General features: G+C 41.8%; 2 protein-coding genes across 4 annotated transcripts in view; one reads left to right on the forward strand and one right to left on the reverse strand.

Annotated features, from left to right (window-relative positions):
* The window catches only part of PIGB (phosphatidylinositol glycan anchor biosynthesis class B), a 27,296-nt gene extending 5,833 nt beyond the window's left edge, over nt 1-21,463 (reverse strand). Inside the window, exons 1-8 of the mRNA XM_053988699.1 lie at nt 21,393-21,463; nt 4,112-4,589; nt 2,196-2,471; nt 1,803-2,112; nt 1,588-1,717; nt 1,247-1,367; nt 523-627; nt 247-377 (exon numbers count right to left, since the gene is read on the reverse strand). Of these exons, the coding sequence (XP_053844674.1) occupies nt 247-377; nt 523-627; nt 1,247-1,367; nt 1,588-1,717; nt 1,803-2,112; nt 2,196-2,471; nt 4,112-4,589; nt 21,393-21,463 (1,622 nt within the window). The remainder of the gene's footprint in view (nt 1-246; nt 378-522; nt 628-1,246; nt 1,368-1,587; nt 1,718-1,802; nt 2,113-2,195; nt 2,472-4,111; nt 4,590-21,392) is intronic.
* Nucleotides 1,678-21,689, forward strand: part of RAB27A (RAB27A, member RAS oncogene family) — a 33,306-nt gene continuing 13,294 nt past the window's right edge. The window contains exons 1-2 of one of the 3 annotated variants that reach the window (XM_053988481.1): nt 4,145-4,228; nt 14,596-14,713. The gene's annotated coding sequence lies outside the window, so the exon portion shown is untranslated. Of the gene's footprint in view, nt 2,016-4,142; nt 4,229-14,595; nt 14,714-21,689 lie in introns of those variants that run through there. The other 2 variants (XM_053988483.1, XM_053988482.1) reach the window with 2 other exon arrangements.

Consider the following 21,689-nt stretch of genomic DNA (forward strand, 5'->3'; position numbering starts at 1 on the left):
AAGTCACACTTTGCAAAAGGAAAGAGGGGAATAGCTAATTTTACATACCAGCTATAACATAATCTTAAAAATATTTAGAGGAAATACTAGAGTGTTCCTTCCATGAGACAGAATTCTTGCTACATGAATGAGGGGGCTTTGGTTGTTTGAGATATTAAGAAAAAAGTTAGCATTTTAAACAATATCAGTAGATTGGTGTCATCCCAAACCAGAAATTATCAGTACTGTTAGGAGAAAGTTTCTCACCTGTTCCCCATCTTGGAGCCTTTTATTGGATAGTAGGAAAGAGCAAAAATGCTAAGAATAGTCTCCATGGTGTTTGTTAGAGTTCTGGTACAGGAATACCATGTAAACCAGGAACAGAGTTGGCAGAAGAACTGAAAATAATTATGAACACATTAAAACAACTTCCCCTAAATGAAGGTGGTAATTCTTCAAGGTGTGACATATCATTTTGCTTTTGTTTACAATGCAAAACCAGTGTTTATTAACATGCATAATTTTTTAAAGGCTGTGACTCACCACGAACTTTGCTGTTTCTGAATTTTCAAGGTGTTGCACTAATGAGTAAAGCTTCACATCAGCAAAAGCAGCCAGCACTGCCTGTGCAAGCCTAGGGACCCAGATCTGTGTAAGCAGAGAGAAAACTGTGCTTGCAACAAAACAAGGTAAATTCCAAGTTTTAAGAGAGGACTGAATTAGTGAATGACTGTTCAAGTATGAAAATAGTGAATTGGTGAATATTCTCGATAGCTTTTTATGATTTTAAAAATGAAGCAGAAAGGGCCTTGGGTAAGGATAGTATTTCTGCCAAAACAGAATGTCTGAAGTTCAACTGAAAGTGTTCAGAGACGGAAAGTAGAAAGTAGAATCTGCTTTACATCTCCAATAGAAATCAAAAGGGGCTGCTGTTTGTTAGTTCTTGTGGGTTGAGTGCAAATATACATTGCTGAACTATTGTGCAATTATGATGTAGTGGCAAACACAATCAGTATGAAAATCCAAGAGATTGACGGAGACCAAGAATAATCCTCTGCACTTACAGGCACCACTGTTGTGACTGGAAATATATGAATGAGTTCTGCCCCCATGGGAAGTCAGTGGAGTCTCTGTGCTCACACATCTCTAATTGGCAGACTCAAGGCTTTGCATTTTACTTGGACAGTGATAAAAATACACTGTGTTTAAATACAGTACTTTAGAATTTAATTTTAGTAGCAGATGCACATTCTTTGATTATACTCACCAGCAGCTGAACATTATCCTTAGCCAGCAGCTGTAATGCTTTGTACATGCTTGCAAAGATCAGTGGGTAGGAGTAGCCCCTTAAGCTACTTGTCCATTCCCAAGTCAGGTAACCATAATTATGAATATTAAGGACAGATCATGACCAACTGAAAGGAAAAGCTTCACCCGAGCCATCCAAGTCAAGATCTTCTGTTCCCTTGGGCCAGAGCGGTGGGGTGTTTGTTGCTGTCAAGCCAACACCTTATTGCCGGGGAGAGCCGTACCCGAGCACCCCCCGCCCACGGCACCGCGGGGGAGCGATGAGAGGGCGCGGGGGCCGCGGCAGGCGAAGGATATTTGAAGACCATGCGATGAGCCACCTCCAGCGACTGCCAGTACTCGTCCGGGACGAAGCTGGTCTGGACGAGGAAGCAATTGAGCGTCCGCAGCGCCAGGGCGAGCGCCAGCAGCGGCGCGGGCGCGGCTGCACCTGCGGGGGCGAGGCTGGTCCGTCACGGGCCCCTCGGGGGCCGCCCCCCTCCCCGCCCTTCCCGGCCCGGCCCCGCTCCGCTTACCGGCGCCTCGCTGCGCGGCGGCCCCGCCGGCCGAGCTGTACAGCACCGACCGCCGCTTGCGGAGCCGCACCGCCTCCGGCATCCGCGCCCGCAGCTCCCCGGCCGCTTCCCCCGCCGGGGCATGCGCGACCGCGGGAGGCGGGACAGCGCCGCTACTTCCGTCCGGTGCCCGCAGCCAGGGGAAGCCGGGGCTCTGCCGCGTCCCGCGTTCAGGTGAGGGCGCCGGGGCCGCGGGCCGAAGCCGAGCCGGGGCCGCGCCGCGGTGCGCGCCCGCCCGCCCCACGCGTGTCCGTGAGCGCGGCAGCGCCGCCTGCCGGCATGAGGGGGCGGCTGCCGCTGCAGCACGTGGCCGTGGCCGTGGCGCTCGGCGTGGCCAGCGGGCTCTACATCTACGGGCCGCTCTTCCAGCCGCCCGCGGCCCCGCACGGCCCCGCCGCGCCGCCGCCGGACGCCGCGCCCGAGAAGAGGCCCTGAGGGAGGCGTGCGGCGCCGTTCCCGGGCACCGCCTCGCAGCCCGGCCCTCGCACGCCCCGTCCGTCGGGGGCAATGGAGCCGGTCGGAGCCGGCGCGACCGTCACCTGCCGGGGCCGTCCCGCCCGAGCCGCCTCTGCAGCCCGGCCCCGCGCTGGAGCCGCCCGCCCGCTGCGTACCTGCGTGTCTGGAACCAGACTTCGGGACGTGAATGTTGAATCATGGATGATATTCTGAATGTCTGAAGGGCTGTTTCACCTCTGAATTTAAATAACATCAGGAAGCTCGAAAATGAAAGCTGCTGCTGTGTGGTTATGCTTCATGGGTTTTGTTGGATTGCCTTTGATCTGATCATCCAAGTGATAAATACCATTTTTCTCTGCTTCTCACGGTGTCAGTTCTTAATACGTCAGCACAGTTGGGAAAGCATTTGTGCAAATGGCTGAGAAGGGAACTGCACCCAGCTTTGGTATCGTTAGCTTATAATCAGACCTGGCCATATGTACATAAACACACGTACCACATGTGCATATACACAGATTTCATTCCTGACAGAGTGAGGCTACAGTAGATATTGAATGCATGAATCTGCCTGGAAAATGGGTTGTCCTTGAGAAGAGCCTCAGTGTGTAGCTCGGGAAGGAAGCATGGCTCTTGGAGTAGGTGTGGAGTAGTCTGACAGTACAGAATCTGAGACTTGGGGAAACCAAATCAGTAGATATGTCAAGACTTCAGTAAATCTAAAAAGAAACCAAACCCAGGAGATCCTGGGACAAACTTATGACAGGTTTTGATTTTAACACAGAATCTTGTTTGGAGAGAATGAGGGAAGAAACCAGTTGTCTGTATGTCTTTATATTTTAAGCCAGGAACAATGTTGTAGCTGGAGGCAGTGGTATAGAAGCTGAGATGGGAGGATAGCAGTAGAAGGTGGGCTGGGAGGTGCAGCTGAGTGCAGTAAATGCAGTTTGGACATGACATTACATGGACAGTGGCTTTAAACTGAAAGAGGGCAGGATTAGATTAGATTTTTTACAATGAGAGTGGTGAGCCACTGGCACAGGTTGCCCAGAGAAGCTGTGGCTGCCCCATCCCTGGAAGTGTCCAAGGCCAGGCTGGATGACCAGCCTGGTCTAGCAGAAGGTGTCCCTGCCCATGGCAGGGGGTTGGAACTAGACTATGGTCTTTAAGGCCCCTTCTAACCCAAACCATTCCCTGATTCTGTGAGGAAATGCTACAAATTGCCATAAATTACAGTGCAATCACTGAATTACTGCAGTGACTCCAGCAGCTTCCTTTAGAGTACCACTAAATATTGAAAAAAGTTATTTTGAAGAGGTGTAGCTCAAGTCTAGAAGGCAGTTCCTTTGTAAATATAATGACTGAAATTGTCCATAAAGACGGCAGTTGAATTTGAAAAGCCTCAAGAAAGAGGATGTCTGAACTGATGCAGGTGGAAAGGGTTATTGATGCAACTGAGCTTAAGACTCTGCTTGCTGAATTCTTGAGATTGCTGGATTTAAAGTGTTTACTGGGAAACTGCTGAGAGTGAAGAGCACTCTTCCCTTGCAGGCAGCCAGCAGGCGGCAGGAAGAGCTCATTAAACCCACAGCGGTGTGCATTAACCAGGCACCGCGGATTTTCGATGCCAAACCTGCTTTGCCTCTCGTGAATTCTTACTAAACGGCGCGAGATCTTTCAGAGAGGTGAGGAGGGAAGGGCTGCAGAGCCAGCCCGGCTAATGCCGCTGAGCACCGCGCGGTGCTGCCCTCGGGCCGCGCTCAGCCCGCCCAGGTGGCCGGGACACGCCGGGGCGCTGCCGCCCGGCCCGCCCCCACCTCGGGCTGTACGGGAAGTGATGTTGCCTTGACGGAAAAGACACGGTCGGAGCCCAAAAAAAAGGCAGGTGCGGCGTGACGCGGCTGCGGGAGCTCCGGCGGCCGGGAGGCGAGCAGGTAGGGCGGCAGGGGAGGCGAGCAGGGCAGTGAGCATAGGCGGCTCGGTTCGGCTGGGCTGGCAGAGGGCTTGTCAGAGCCCCGGGACGGTGTTTCAGGCGGGGAACTCTGGGTGCCGGCGCCCCGCGGCTCCGGAACAGCGACCGGGGCTTTAGCAAAGGGGCCTCGCTCGGGAGATCGGAGTGAGGCGTCCGCAGGCTCGGCCTTTGGGCCGCCCCTCAGGTGCTTCCCCTCACGGCTGGTGCCGGGAACGCCCGCAAACAGCCCCGCTCGGGCCTTCCCGCGCTGCTGCTGCAGGAGCTGCAGGCTCCCGCCGCCTTGGACCTGCGTTTCTTTTACAGGGGAGAAGTGGATTGCATGCCTGGTTTAAATTTTTGAAAAGGTTTTAAAATGGTCAGTCGTTAAGAAAGCACTATAGTAATGTTACATCTGCCTAGCCAGGACTCAAATCTTGTACGTGACTATCAACAGACCTGTTGCTCCTTTCTGAACATTGCATATTGGTCTGACGGAGGCTTCGTGCTGAGAAGGCCCTTCACCCTGATTTGTAATGCTTGGGCTGAATTTACGCTTTGATCTTGGATCTAAAGAATGCTAAGTCCATTAGAAACACATATTGATTTTCCTAACTCTGTGAATAGCTAGAGTATATTAATATATAAGTGGTATTTTTGATGGTGCTAGGAAGGTATAAAGGACATGCTTAGAACTGTTGAAACCACTCAATTTTTATGTCTTAGACGTGTATCAGGAATATTTTGAGCTTTCTGACTCTATGACTCTTCTAACACTTCCCTCATAGATGGTGCTTAGGAGGTTTTCATCAGGATAGCACACACATGTTTAGAGTTAGTTCTGCAAGGTGATGTGTTGCTGCACTTACAGGTTTTTCTTTGAAACTCTACAAAATCTATTCTGCCCTGTCTTAGAAACTTAATCTGACACAGACATCTTCTCTCAGCCCTTCTTTCTTGTCCCAGACTTTTACTAATTTTGTGAGTGTTCCAAGTATTTTCCAGCCAGGGAAAAGCATATACTGCAATATGCATTTCAAATGTTGATAGGTAAATGTAGGAATGGTGTTTGTAATGCTAAATGAATGTTTCAAAAGCATGGTTAAAAAGATGGAAAAAAGAACAGCATGTTCCTGTGTTTCTCGTTCAGGGTTCTGATTTTACATCTACTTAATCTCTTGCACAAAGGAGTTTGGGAGAGAGGGCGTGCTACAACTTACACTGTTTTTTTTTCACATTTAACAAAATTTCTCATAAGCAACCAGATGTCTAAAACCAGACTGTAAGTTTGTTTTATCACTATTGTTAAACATGGGAACACATTATTTTATCACTTGATTACACATTTCCTTTTCTTTTAAAGAGAAGATAAGGTGAGATAAAAGAATTCTTAAGTAGGGTTTGACATTTACAGCAACAAGTATTACGTGCAGTAACCCCTATGTGCCTTTGAATTCTTGGTTGTGCTGTTCCTGCCAGGTATCTGCCATGCTGGTAAATGACCAGTGATAGGTCTGTCAGTTTCCAGCATAACCCTGGACTTGCAGATCAACACCTTTAGTAAGATCAGTCTGTCACAGTCAAGAGAGATGGTTAGAATTTAATTTAATCTGAAGAAACAGGCAAAATTGGCACTAGAGGTGGAATATAAAGAATGAGAACTCCTTTTCCCTGTTGATGTCTCAGCAAATAATTAAGTTGCATTTATAAATAATTAATCATCAAATATTCCCATCTGTATTAAAGCTGCATTATTGTACTCTGCACATGTGGCTGGTCCTGCAGAGGGTTACTTAGATACTTAGGGGTGAACTTTTCCTGGGCTGGGCATACACAGTGCTCTGGAACTTGCTTTTCCTCCCGTTGTCTTGTAGATACCACTCAGTGTTGCAGATACAATCTTTGAGTTTACAGCACTGGCTTCAAACATGCCTGAAAAAGTTAAGTACAGCATGGTTTAATAAATTCTAACCTAAAAGGAAGCTTTTTTAGTGCAGAAGCCCTATTTTTTCCTATTTATACAAATATATTCCCAATCAGTCTTTCTCTGGATATAGCATCTGGTTATGAGGCTTCTTTTCCTCATTTCTTTTTTCTCTTCTTAGTCAGAACTGCATCCCTGTCAGGAGGCAGGACTAACTTGAACCATGTTAAATCAGCTGAGATCACTTAATGATTTAATGATCCTTTTATCTCCAGTGGAGCTTTGTAAATAAGTCCTAGCCCTGACTTTTTCTGGAACACCCTTACATTGTTGTATTTTCATATATAAAACAGCAGAATTCACTTTTGATTTATAGTAATAAGTAGTCTTGGTACCTGTGATTTATTTTCCAACCTAATAAGCCTTATGGCATGTAGGTTAAAATATGACATATTACCAGCATACTTTTTTCCTGTGGTGTTGGTGTGGCTTCAAAGGGCTGAGGATGCTTTGGGGGGTGTGTGACAGTTTTGTATATCCTGGGTGGTGGAATTCTTTTCACATACTGGCACATTTCAGCACTCTGGAGCTGACCTAACAAGTTCTTCAGTATTTTAGACTACAGGAGGAAAAAAACCCAGGCAAATGTCCTTGCTTCTATGGCTCTGAGGATAATATCAAAGTGTAAACCAGTGCAGTGATATTTTCCTGAGTTTGCAAACCTATTTCCCATAGCTGTTTTCTTTCTCTGTGTCTGATACTTTTAGTGATGAGAAATGGGTAAGAATCAAGCGTGTCAGAAAAAGGCACTTCTGGAAGACAGTGTGAAGGAAGTAAGGTACCAAAGAGGCAGGAAGGAGCAGGGAAGATACAAACTTAGCAGGAGTAGAACTTTTCTAGAAATCCGTCATTTGCAACAGACAAAAAAAGTTTGTTACTATGTAATCAGTGTTTTTAAATTAAAAGTCAAATTTGTGGGCACTTGCAAAAAATATTTTGAAAATAACTGTACACTTCTGCAGTAATTCTTTGTGTAAATGTGATATGTGAATGAAAGGACTGTAAGGAGTACACCTTGCTGAAATATTTTATGTGCAAATGAAACACTGGATAGGTATCAGGACACTGCTACACAAATCAAGTAGCTGAGTCCAGATTAAGTTTGGAGTTTGTGACTGCAGTTTTGCAGCTGTGTACTGCTGTTGGTTTAGAATGTGATAACAGGATAAAGGAATAAATAGCAAAGTAGATAAAAACTGACTCTTCAGTAATACTTTCAAGTAAGGAGAGCTCCATGGGTAGAAGCAATGCCTTTTATTAGAGCAGTTTATTTAGCTGCAAAGGATAGGCTTTCAGGTATGTAAGCCCCTTTCAGGTTTGAATTAGAAACAGCAGAATGTAAAGCAAAACTGAAAACAATGGATGCACCATTTTTATAATACTTTTATTAAGCTTATGTCATTAGAAGGTGATGAAGGTTCTCTGGAGAAGTGCTGTTGTCCATAGTCAGCCCAGTCTCACTCTTAAGGCCTGGCTCATTATTTTCATAACTGTGGGATATTTAATTTGGTTCCCTTATCACCCAAAGACTGTAAGGAAAATGGCTGCTCTGTGAACTGAAAGGAAGAAAACAATTCATTCCAGTAACATCCCTGGGGAAAGGGAATATTTGAACTAGACTGAAGGCTGCTAGTGGTGATAAGGACTAATAAAGCATGTATGGTGGGTAGGGGGAAAGAAAACTTCATTCATTTTTATGAATAAAAATGCAAGTTTTCTGTTTTTCTCCTGTGTCTCCACCAGTCTTGCTAGTATAGTATTTTATATTGGTAGTTGCTGAGGGAAATGACCTTCCTCCTGGAGATCTCTGCTGATAATTGTGTGACTGTCATGGAGTGTGGTGCATTTTGAGAATTTCAGGGTATCACCCAAGGCTCATTGTTGTGGGACTGCTTGTGCTGTGAAATGGTTTTATTCAAGGTTTGCATGAGATGATTTGCTGCTACAGTTCTTGCCAGTGGCTGGTGCTTTCCACGCCTGCTTGGAAACCTAGATAACATTCAGAATGCAGATTATAGCAAAAAACTGGATATTTTGGGTCTTTTTTATGGTGGCTTGTTTTTTTTTTTTTTTTTTTTTTTTTTTCCCAATTGCAGTGTCTAGTCATAATTCCTCCTCCCCACCTCCACTTGTTTTGTTCTAAACCAAACTTTAGGTGTGACTGAATATGACCCAAAATGCAGGTATCAGGGTAGTTCTAGCCCTGCTGGTATTATCCATTTCCAACAGATTTTTCTCATGCAGCACTTTCAGATCCTGTGCACATAACTGCACATGCTCCACTGACTTTCTCCTCTAACACTGATTCAGCTTGACAGGTCTTTTCTGTCGGGGCATGAACTGTCTGACTAATACTTAATTTTTCCATATTTTTTCTTGGAATGGTGTCAGGATAGACATCTCTGTACAGAGATGTTGTTAACCAAGTTTGAAGATAGTACTGCCTGATTTGATTGTGTTTCTTCTGAATTTTGTAGCAAAAATCTCATAATTTTAGATTGGATGAATATAGGCTCAAGTTGGAGTTGTTAAAGTAGTAGTTTTTAAAATGTTCTGTATCTGTAAAATGGAAGAGGTGAACTATCTTTATCTGATAGTTTTCTAGAATTGTCAGTTTGGCTATAGCCCACAGGGCTTGAGATCCTGCTGTGTGTCAGGAGGAGCTGCAGAGCAGGCTTTGGAAGGCCTGTGAAAAGAGCATGCTGCAAAAGTGGAATCATGCTTTTTAGTAGGTTTTGAAACAGAAGACAACTCCTCCTCCCCCAAATCTGAACTGCTGATATGGTGAAACTCCACTGATTTTATTCCATTCACTTATTAATAATAGATGCACTTAAATTTAATTTGCTTTTAAAATAGATAGTGTCTTTTAAATCCAGCTTGAAAGTAAATGTAAAACTGAATGACTGTCACAGTATGTGCTGCAGCAGGTACAACCTGGGCAGCTGGTGGGTTTCCCTTGCAGAACTGGAAACTCTAACTGCCAGCTTTCAGGGCAGGCACACATCCCACTCGTCCCTTTTACCCAGTCTGCCTTTTTTTTGCCACTTTTTCACAACGTGTTCAGGAAGTTCAGATCTCTGTAAAGAAGTGCTCAAACTGATCAGCAAATCCAAATGTTGGGGGAAAAGGCAGAAATAATAGAAATTCAGTGTCTCTGCCTCTCTCTAATGAGCTTTGTTTCCTTAGGAAACCAGGCTAAGAGGCATGTCCTTATTTCAGCTTTGTTTTTTGCATTGCAAATTTGGAGCTTTGTTCCAAGAAGTCCTTACTGCATTCATAATCTCGAGTGTGGTGTGTTGAGCCTTAGGGAATTTTTCTTCAGCCTAGCATCCTATGGGAGCATGAAGAATGGGAGCAGTAACGTTTTTAGTAATTGAGAATCACACAGGGAGTGGAATGGGGCCAATGGAACTGAAAGACCTACTTTGGTAATGTACTGCAGAATCACCACCTTTCCAAGCCCACCCATTCCTCCTGCACACCCTGAAGGAAGGCAGATCAACCAGTCAGGTTAGTTAACCTGGGGAGTCACTGAATATGAAGGAGCTCTCATGTTAATGGTGTTCATGCTTTAAGAAATGATAGGAAAAAATAGGCATCACAGATGTTTAATTTGGTTTCATGTGCTTTATTGCATGGAAGATCAAACAATACACTGCAGAAGCAATACTTTGCTGTAGCTCAAAAGCAGCAGACTTCTCTGTCTGTCACATAGTTCACATAATTAACCTTTCCATTTTTCCTCCTGAGAGCAGAGTTAAAGTGCAAAAGGCACTGTTGACAGCTTGCAAGGAGAATGATGAACCACTTGCCCTATTAAGTAGATTCAGTAAAGATGTGAACAGGGTCTTCTTGTGCTGGAAAGAAAACCCAGCTCTGCTGAGATTAGTTTTCAAATAACATGTTGGATCAGGTACTGCCAAAAATAAACACATATCAATTGAGCTGAAGTGTGGATAGAAATATGACAGAAACTTTCAAAGCTGTATTAATATAGGATTGTAAAATATTGAAAATCCTTTCTTAGGTAGATGTAGTGCACACGTTCCTTTAAATGGGTACAGCAGCTTCCTGTAAAGATACTATGTTTTTTAATTAAAAAAGTTCATTTGTCATCAACCCTTTATAGTAGATAAAGATCATTGATCTAAAATGAGATCTTCTTCAGGCTGAAGATAGAGACATCAGATTATTGGTGTGCTTTTACAGCTTCTCACCCAATGCAGGGCCACTGGTGCCTCATGCAGTGCTGCTCCAGGTGCTCTCTTCATGCAGTCAGGCATGCACTTTGTAGGTCTTACAAAATGTAAACCAACAGAGTCTCACGGAAGAACTGTAGCATATCAAATAATTCATCCATTTTTATGTTAAATGTTCTTTTGAGTACAGATTATATAATTTGAGTAGTGTGAATGTTGCCAAAATACCATTTTCTGCATACAAAATTATCACATTTGCTCAGTTCACTCAAAACAAATAATCATGTTTTTTCATACACATTTTATTGCTATTTTAAATAAACCTGTTTTGACCATTTCTTGGTGCTGTAACATCTTATATAAGGACATTTACAACAGTATTTTTTAATACTATTTTCTTTCTGATATTTTAGAACTGTAATAAGAGAGAACCCTGTTCAGATATTAAAGGGTTCCTTCCCCTTTTGATTCAGATCTGGAATAAGCGTTATAGAAAGTGGTGTGGAGGTAGAAGCTTGCAGTTTGACAGAACTGACAGATCAATTAGAATCGCTTGTTTGGGATAATTTTACTAATCTTTTCTGAGGTCAAATATAACCATATATAAATCATATTTGGGAAGCAGTCTTTAGATGTGTTTTCTGATGACAGAGCTCGATATAAAGTTTTTTGAAGTGCTGATGTTGTGTACCCAGCTGCTGGAAAGGATTCCTGTCTTTAGGCAGTATGATGTTCTAGGAAAGCAAAATTGATGTTTTTCATTTGTTGATTATTTTACTGTTAACTATTTATTGTTGAAGAGACCCTGGTAATTGTTGGAAGTTAGTTATTGGGAGACTCTCTTAGAGGGGATTATTTTTAATAACCTCCTTTCTATGTTAAATGCTGCAGATCTTAAATATGCCAATCCTTTATCACATGCAATGCTAAAAGAAAGCTCTGTCACCATTACTAGAAATTGCCTAGATTGGCTTACAGTTGAAAGAACATAATGAAAGTTTTACTTTTCTCTACAGTATTACTAAATATTTAGCAGTTGTGCCTTTGGGTAGCAGGAAGGTCTGCCTGACCTACTTTTATTTTAATTACTGAAGGAATATTTCATTATTTGTTCCTGGCAAAGTTCAGCTATAACAGTTCTGGTGTGAAACCTGATTTTGTGAGTGTGGGTTGTATTCTTTTTTTTTTCCTTTTTTTTTCTGGAAGGATACTGGTGAGAGGAAAGCAAAAGAAAAAAAAATCCTTTATATGGAATTTATCTCCTCCTTTCAGGTCCTTTTAGTTCTGTCATGAAGTACTGGCATGTTACTGCAGAGCAGGGGCAGATGACACTGCTGTTAGGCACAGCTCTTGGCTTTGGAAACAGGGATGTGTTCTGTATCACTATCTGAAATGGGCTGTTGCTAGATTCAGTTCTCTCCTATTCCTCTCTCCAGTGGCAGATGTCTTTATTTCTGCAGGCAGGTAACAATCCAGCATTTTTCTTATAGAAGAAACATCTGCTACAGGACAGTTTGGACACCTGCAGCTTTTCTCAAGGGTATGGAGTGTGTGAAGGCAAATATTCTGATGCTTATACTTAAGAATGCTCCACACTGTTCACTGTGTTTAACTCCTCTGATTTTCTCCTAAATTCCTAGGCCTGTAAAGCATAGAAAAGTTTTACAAGTAAACCATAAATTCCATGCATTCAGATCATCTTGTTCATACAACCTGTTCATAAAACTTGGAAAAATGTTGGGAATATTGAATAACTGGAGTAGATAGGTATTCCTTTGTAGAGCTGGAGCTTCAAAACTGCATTTCACAGATTCAGTAATTTTGATCCCCTACATAAACTAAGAAATTGTCCAAGCTCTTACAACCCCCTAGGACTGGGGTAGCAGTGGGAGGAAGGCTCACCTTGGGCTGCCTGCAGTGGTTCCTTTTCCAGCCGTTGCTGCTTGTTTTGTGTTTGCTTCCTGCCACCACAGCAGGGCTGCCTCAGCTGCCTCTGCAGCATTTGCTGAGAGGCTGCAAACATGTTTGTTTAAAACCAGAGACTATAAATAACCAAACACTGATGTCCTCCCAGTTTATAACTCTCCAGTTTGAAATCAACATAACTTCACCTTCAAAAAGAAAGCTTTATTTCAGCTGTACCTTTCTGGCAAAGTCTTACTGTTTTGAATAAAACCCTTGCCTGGCATGGAGGAAGGAAGAATTCGTTTGTGTTCCTTGCAACAAGTTGGTGAGAGACAAGCTGAGCAGCCTCATTTCATCCTGAAATAAACCACTGAAGTCTGGGGATTATTTATTACTTGTTTTCCTATTAAAGATGGCAAACATTTGACTGTATGGAAGAGTTTGAACTCCATTTACATTGAGAGAGATTGAGGTTGAGACTTCCAGACAGTTTGTGCTTAGTGTGTGTAGTCACCTCCCAGGGCTGTTTGCAACATGGCAGAAGAGTTGCTACTTTGTCTGTCAACACTTCTTATCCTGTTCCTCCTTCTGCACTCTGGAGCAGTTGCCAGACATTCTAGTGTGCTTGTGGTCTGAATATTTCTTCACAGTTAAGCAAATGTGCTGGTATTGATCAGGGAAGCAAGCAGTTAAAGATCAAAAATGTGCATGTTGCTGGAAATTGAACACAATTCTGGTTTTTAATTGCATGTGGGAGCAAAAAAGGGCCTTTTATATTCCTCTAAAACTGGTGAAATTTTCAGAAGATTGGATTGAGCCAAGAATGGGTAGAGTTTTAAAAATTACAACCTGTAACTAAATGTCAAAGAAATGGATTTTAGTTAATGCTGGAAAAATGCTAAGGCAGGGCATGAAAAAGTGTTCCAGCTCTGTATAACAGAACTTAGATGTTCACCAGGGCAATGAAAATAAAAATTGCCTTGATTCACATGAAGAGAGGCAAGATAGTTGAGCACTGAAACAAGTGAGAGTTAAGAAGCTTGTGGTGTTGTCTCTTTTACTGGTAGATGAATCCATGTGTTAAATATTTGTAGCAGCCTGTCTGCAGCACTTCTTAAATTATAAGATTGGAGACTAGCCTGAGATACCACCTTAATTTCCTTTCTTTGCTGCTTGTGAAGCAGCTTGAGGAAAGAAACTGAGACAAGAAAGGACTGTGCAAGGACACTTGTCTGCAAAAGCTCACATCAGCTCAGTCTTAATTGGTGAGTGCAAAACTTGCTTTGTCCACAGCTGTCAGTGCTCTCCTGTGAGCATCTGTAATGTTGGGGTGCCTGAGAGGGGACGAGGCCTCGTGGGGCTGCAGGGGGCTGTGAAGGTCCTGTCTCATCCCTTGGGCCCAGTGCAGGGCCCTCCATGCAGTGAGTGCCTCTGGTGTTGGTACTGGGGCAGACCTGTGAATTCTGCCTCTTGGGGGCCTGTGTTAACAGGCCCTTGTGAGCTGACTCATTGAAGAGTTGCTTTACATGTTAAATCAGTAGCTTTATTTCCTTGAAGTTATTTAAATGTTTAAAATGTCTGCATGTGTCTCTTAGGACTGAGCAGGGACAGGAACTTGTAGGTTTAGCGTCTGTGTTTCAGAAAGTTTCTGGCAACATCCTCACTCTGATCTCTTCTTGGAGCTTGTTGCCATCAGAAGAGGTTCAGCAGAAAGGACTGGACACAGATGCCTACAAAGCCCCATGGTACAGCTGCCATTGTCCTCCCAAATCCTTCCAGCTCCTGCTCACATGGTCTCTCTCTGGTGCCTTTGCCAGTTTTGTAATCAGTACCTTTTTCTGCTGTCTGTAAAGGTGGGAAATAAAACCAGTTTGGGCAACTTTGGTACTTGCTGTATTTCAATATAGTAGACTACTGTGTTTGCTGTATTTTATTTTTTTTTGTATACTTAGAAAAAGTTGTGCTCGCACATTGCAACTTCCTCTCCCTAAGACAAGGAGGAGGGTCAGTAGTTTCTGCAAAGGCTCGAGGTGTATTACCTGGTTTAGGGAGATCTAGTTAGCTACTTTGCTTACTTTTAAAAGGGGGAAAAGAGATCACTTGATCGGTCAGCAAGACCACATGACAAGCAGCTGAATGTAATTAGGTGGGGAGGGCGGTTGTGTGGGGCTGGCAGCTTCCCATACCCTGTGAATGTTAGAGCTATTAGTCTGAACTACACTATTTTGGTTTTATTTCTCTCTCTGCTGATGCTTCCTGTAGATGAGAAATGGCTCTTTTTGCATGACTATGGTATTCAAGAGATCTGACCTGTGTCAGGAAACTTGTCACTGAAGCACATTTGGAAAACTACAGATCCATTCACAGCTGTTAAACATAGGTATGTAAACACTTTCTCTTTTCTGTTTATTTTCAGAAGATTTATTACATTGTTTTCCTTGAGCTGACTGTGCCAGCTGTTCTTCTGTTCAGAGTTTTGAAACACTGTTTCACTTTAACAAGCTGCCTGGAATAGTCTGATTTTGAGAGTTCAGCATTGCTGCATCCTCCTGTTCTAGAGGGAAAAGTAAAGTTGGAGAGTACACTTGGTTTATTGGGGTTAAATGACAAAACTGCAGCTCTTTTGATATGCATTTAGTAATTGCTTTTCATAAATAAATCAGTCAGACTTAAATACAAACCAGGGTAAGTTTATTAAATAAAATTACTGCAGTGAGCAATGTCTGAATCCATAAGATGCCTGTTCTGGTCCCAAGTCATCAGCCTACATTGTCTTCTGTGGCAAACTTGTCAAAACTTGTTCTGCAGGTGGAAGGTACAATTAGACCCCTGATAATAAGTGTGCTGTGCAAATAACATTTACAATACTGAACAAAGTAACTCAGTGTTTTTAAATGTTGCAGTGCTTAAACGTTTTTCCCCTCTGTTTCTTCCTGTGTTCCTATTAGTATTTAAAGATAAATGATACTGATTAAAACAGTCCTTCAGAATGGCAGGGTTTTTAACTACTTTGGTTTTTTAGGGTTTTTAACTGTGTTGTGCACCAACATGTTTGTTATCATGTTTGCCAGAGAGATGATAAAAGGCATGAACATGGTGTTCAACATGGTGCAACATGTGTTGCACAGGCTGCTATTTTTAATTACAAAAAAAAAATTGAATAGCAAGGGGCCATTAGAGCTCATCTAGTTCACATTCCTTGTTCAATCATATAGTAATGACTTGAATCTTAAAATTAATTATCATAAAAGCAGTAGGAAGGTGGGCTGTTATTACTGCATTTTGTATCTCCTTTGGAAGAAACTCAGAATATTCGTACCCATCTGACTGAGTCATGCCATACCACTATAAGCATGATTTTGTAATCAAGCATTCTTTCTAGCCATGTGTTTACCAGCATTTTTCTAATCATGAACCAAAACCCCAGTTTTTGTAGACTGCAAATAACCAAGGAGGAGTTGTTCAGAGAACAGAAAACAGTATTCTCCTCCACTTCTGTGGAGGTCACAAGGCTTTCCCAGGGTTTTATTTTATGTCTAGCATAGAATGTCTTAAGATGATTTTTCTCCTCCAGATCATCACCAGCTGACTTATGTTTATGACAGAGAAGTGAGAAATTAATAAATATAGTTCAATAAACATATTTTCTTACTGTTTCCTCATAGACATCCCCAGTGTATGAAAAGTTTATATAAAATAACTGGGGAAAAGAATTTTGTAAACATTGGTGCTTGGGTTACTGTTTTTGTTTTTCCTGTGCTGTGTGGATGGATTGGTTGTTGTAGCTGCTTCACTGCAATTTACTGTTATATAATACTTTCATTTGTTGCATTACATGTGCATTTTGAATGTTACAGAAACTATTTCTAGCACATTTTAGTGCAGTGATTTCTAATAGCCTAAGTTATTTGGGGATTAAATTTTGATAATGTTGGAATTCTTTTGTACACTGCAAAACAATATGCTAGCATTTGGTGCTGCCACCCTTTCCCTCACCATAATCTTGCTGGATTTTAGTATATTTGCATATTTCCAACATGTCTTTAATTTATAATGCTATCTTAAACAAAATAGCCTTAGTAATTAAGCCTGGTAAAGACAAACTGGGAATCTAATTCAACTGGGCTTCTTTAAGCATGTCACTAATAATGGCATTAAAGAGAAACTGTAAATTTTTTTTCTTAAGAAAAAAAGTAGAAAAAAAGAAGACTAACAAAAACTCTGAAACTCTAGAAAACTTAAAATCACCTCAAAAAATCTTAAAACCAATTAATGGAAAAAGATCTGGAAGTATCCTAGTAGAGGGAGAGAAATAAACTCCAGACAATGGGAAGGAGAAAAAGGAGTAGCTTTTATTTGGTCTAAAATGTTTTACTTCAAACAGTGTAGTTCCTGCTTCTGAATTTGTTCAAAAACTGTGTCATAGGAATAAAATTTCTTTTAAAAAAATCTGTTTTGATACATTGTGATGTAACTGTTGTATAAACAGAAAAACTGCGATCTTGGTGAGGCAGTTCTCTGGGAGTGAGTGGGGTTAGTTAGTACAGCACCACTACAGGCACTGCAGCTGTACTGATTAGTGCTGAGATTTTCTTTTTTCACATACTTAGTTTGTTTTTACTGGAATCTCATTACTGGATTCTTGATTTCTTCTGTAGTAAATCATATGCACTGATTTAAAATCAAACCAAATGCTGCAAACCAAAGCCAGTCTTTTAGCAGAAGATGAAACATCAGCACCTATTTAATGAGACTTTTTATATAGAAACTCTTGTGGGACAATACCATGACATACTCCCATTTTCTTGTGACTTGTGCTCAGAAGGGCATAGCTGAATAGATTCTTTCCCATTACTTACCCTTTATATTCCATTCTTCTTTTCAGAGGTTTGATGCCTTTCTCAGTTATGGTGTAGGATTGTTCTATGAAGTTGGTTTGGCAGTTTGTGTGAGATTTTTGAGTTCCTCACAAGCATACAACATTTCTATTTGGTGTCTCACCAAGCCAGCACAGTCTGTATGCACTGTGGTGTGATAACTGCATACACATTTCCCTGACACAGTTTTCGACAGGAAACTTGCACTGCTTGGATCAATTAGAACATTCTGACTGGCAATTTATTTTCACAGAAAAACTTTGTATATTTTTTCTGGAACTTGGGTTATAGAGGTGGTTGTTCTGTAAGCTCACTGCTGCTAAGCCATTTATTAGCTATAAACAGAACCATTCTGAATTTTAAATGAAGACTTCTAAGGGTAAAGGTGGGAAATTGCCTGTTAGGTCAGCTCAAGTGAAACTTGAGAATGCTTTGTGTGCATGAAATGTTATGAAAGAATTCTTTAGGAAGGCACCTGCAGTATGAAAACCTGGCAACAGCTGACAGGTTTCAGGTGAGGTTTTACTCTATAGCCATCTTGGGCCCTCCCTCCATCTGGGAATAACTAAAGGGAAGGTATAGGTAAACTGTGGCATTAGACTTGTGCTGCTTTTTGCTTTCCTTGCTCATATTTTCCTTTATAACAGCAGTTAATGTAAGAAATTCTGGTTTGCTATGCTGTTTATCTCAGGAGTCTTTGCTGTATATCAGGATTTAACTAAAATTCATGCTGTATTATGGGATTCTGATCTGAACAGTGAGATAAATATTATTGGCAACTCAAGTTGAAAAACAGCAGGCTTTTTGAATGGAAGCTTTGTGTTGAGCAGTTCAGCCTGCTTAATCAGTGCTTCTTTTGAATTATGCCTTCCCTGAGGGTCTAGAAAGCTGTGCTGGGACAGGAATTGAAGCCAGCATTTTGCCAAAGCACTCTGAGTAGTTTGGCAGACAGCAGGGCCTCGGTAGCAGGCTTGGGCAGTGGTACTTTGTGCTGCAGTTCTGGAGCTGTTCAACTGGAGGACAGGGTGGAAGTCGGGGCTTGGCTTTTAATTCTTGAAAGAAAAGCCCACTCAAACACCTTAGTTTTAGCTTTGTTTTAGTTTGAGTGATACTTTTGAGCCACAAGCATGCCCCAAAGTGGCTGTGTCTTGCTTTCACGTGAAGATTTCTGCTTTGCTGTTGCACATTAGTGACTTCATGAAGAGAACAGGTTGTGGCCTATTGAATACAGCCTATTTCAGGCAGAAGTGGTGTTTTATTATGTAATGGGCATTTTAAGTTATGGCCAGAGTATTCTCAGCAAGGTATTTCTAACCTTTTCATAGCATTTATGAAACAGGGAATCATCACATACACTCACTATCTCCAAACATGTTTACTGAACAAGTTCTGCTCAGTACTGGCTAAAAATCTTTCTTAGACTGTAGCTATAGACTCTGAAATTAAAGGCTCAGTTTCTTTTTGAGACCTCTTAGGAGCAGATTATTCACAGCTGCCACCCACCTCCCAAACTCTTTGAAGTGTCCTGCTGCCAGCACTGCTCTCACTGGCTCCCCATGGCAGCATGATCTCAGGTAGGTCCAGTGAGCTCTGCACCTGCAAGGATGCTCCTGTCAAGATTTTCTGATTTTTAAAAGATTGGGAGAAGTGAATGCTAGCTGTGAGCCTCAGTTTTATCAATCTAGATCTATCCTTCCATCTCTGTCCATTGTGTATCCTTCCTTGCTTAGCATCTCTGACTGTCCTGTGATGCTGGATTTGGGGAGTAGAAGAATAACCTTTCCAAGTTGCTGGACAGAATTTTAACTGACCGTTTCCCATGCTTTCCCACAGATAACTATGAACTGATTTTGTCCTTTTTACCACATTCATTTAAGAAATCCCTCTGATTAAATATTTTCATCAGTAACTTTTTATTGTTCCTAATATTGTGCCTGATATCCATAGATAATAGAGTTTTCCATCTCACTAGAAATGGATATGGTTTAGTTGTTCAGTCAGTAACTTTGATAACCAGAAAATGTTCTGGGGAACAGGAGGTTTTCACTGGTTGCTGGAAAAATAATGACATTAGTCCTTTCCAAAAGGCCATGATGCCTTGTGATTAGCTGCTTTCAGAAAACTTCTGATGGACTTCAAAATTTTTGGATATTTCAATGGCACCTAAATAATGAGAAAGCATTTAACTTGCTAAGAAATAACAAGAAGAACAAAATGTCAGAAATCCTCTATACTGTGACCCCTGTTAGTTTAGATCTCAATATTACAGAAAAGCAATAATGGAGTGGCTGCTGAAAATTAAGTTGTTGTATCTTCCAATTAACAACCAGATTAGCAAGGAAGTGTTTACTTCCTATGAAAAACAAAAACCCTGTGTATTTCTCAACCCAAAGGATGAAAAGGTGGATTAAATTCTGCACTGCAGTTCTTTCCTGCCTCACCCCTTTGTGTGCTTTCCCACATAATGTTAGATGAATGATGTAGTTTTATAGTCCCATTTGTATCATATTTGTGTGGTCTTCACTTTTATCTAACAATGAGTAGGAGGTATCTTCAGTGTCTGGTAGTTGACCTTCTCCATTGACTTCTAATTGTCCTAATCAGAGTAATTTATTTTGCTGGTTTATTCCTCTCTAATGCAAGATGTATCTGGTATCCTTCACAGGTTTGGCACTGTAACCTCTTGGAGAATTATTTTCTGTATTCCAGGTTATCTGGGCTATGAGACAAGGTAGAAGGTAGCTGATAACTTTCCTGTTGCAAACGAGAAATATATCTATATCGGGTTTTTTTGAGAAGCTGCAAATATTTTCCTCTGGCCGTTTACAGTGCGTGCTTTAATGGAATTAAACAAAGAACCTAGCCTGACTAACATGTATTGCAGTCTACTGAATCACCCATATAGGCAGAGCATAACTTACACTTTCTTTAGCATGAGTACTTGCACATGTTTTCTTTGAGATGCCATTTCATTAATATTCTACCAGCACATATGAAACTGCTTCCTTTTTCAGCTTTTAGATTTAAAAAAAATAATTATTTTTCCTCTTATTCTGCATTTTCATGTGTTTGCTTATCTGCTGGAGATCATTATCTCCTGGAAAACCAAACCATTCCTTAAAGAAATAAGCAATTCTTATTATCCTGTGTAATTCTTATTCGCTTCTTCTTTACCCTTTGGTGGCTATTTGTGTGGGCAGAAATAGAAGTGTGCTCTTTTTTCTTGCCCTTCTGAATTAGAAAGTGCTGCTGAATCAGTAGATGGTCAGACTCCTGGATATTTCCCACCTGTGAATATTACCATCTTAGTGGGTGAAACCCTTGTGGCTCCTGTTTTGTCAGAAACAGTTGGAAAATTTGTGTATCTGTGTAAGACTGTCCTTAATAATTCCTTGATCCTGTGAAGACTAGGTACAGTGCAGTGATGTATTCTAGATGTTAAGGTTAGGCTGTGAGGAAGGAGGTGGGGCCCAAGGTGGTCAGAATTGTCACATTAGGGAGGGTGCTGAGCATTGCTCTGAATTTCCTGTTTATAAGCTAGTGGAAAAGCATGGAAGCACTTGGAAGCCAGCGTGGCTTAATGTATTTATTAGAGGAAGAGGGGAATGGCTGAGGATGGAGTAAATAGTGTGGAACTGCTTAAAAAAAAAAAGCTTGCTTTACTTTACCCAGTTTCTCTGGAGTTTGTTCACTTTATACAGATGTTTGCTTCAATGCTCTAACCTGAAAGCAGCTTCTGATGAGAGTGAAAAGAGGTAACTTGTGAGGCAAAAGTTCTTGATGGGGACAGATCAACTATTTTCATCACATAGCATTACAAATCTTTTATCTACAGTATTTCCTTACCATGGAGCATGAAAATGTTAGGAAGTGATGAGGGAACAGAGATGGTGCTGTGCTTTTTGTGCAGAAATTGAAGCTGCACAAAGGTCCTCCTGTATGGGGAGTGTTGAATAACCAACTGCAATATTCCTGCTTTCATTCTTCATTTTTTCCAGTTCCATGCTGCTTTTCATTCATTTGTGTAACTGAGATAACCTTTGAAATCCAGCTGCCTGATTGTTGGGTTGGAGATGCTGAAATGCAATTGCAAAACGAACTGTTGTTTCATTTCCTGGCTTCTCCATTCCTAGTGTCTCCTGGTTTCCTGGAAACATAGTTCAGAATCTGCTAGTTCCTTACCTGGCCTGTTGTGCAAGGTTCTCACCACAGACCTGCTGCTTCCCTTTTGTGCCCCCTACTCTGCCTGGCATCTCCTGTAGTAACTCATTCTCACTGTGCTTTCTGTGCCCGTCAGTTTGTGCTCTCAAAATGCTGCGGTTGCAGCGATGCTGAATAATAGTTGTAGAGCACCTTCAGCTGTGACATCAGCGTTTGGAGGCTAAAACTTCTCAGCCTGTGGTTTTGTATTTAGTTTTGCAGGTTCTTATGTATTTTGAGCACCCTTAAAACTAGTTAGATCTTTCCAAGAAATAGGCA

This window comes from Vidua macroura, chromosome 12 (genome assembly GCF_024509145.1).
Source record: "Vidua macroura isolate BioBank_ID:100142 chromosome 12, ASM2450914v1, whole genome shotgun sequence".
In the NCBI taxonomy this organism is placed as follows: Eukaryota; Metazoa; Chordata; class Aves; order Passeriformes; family Viduidae; genus Vidua; species Vidua macroura.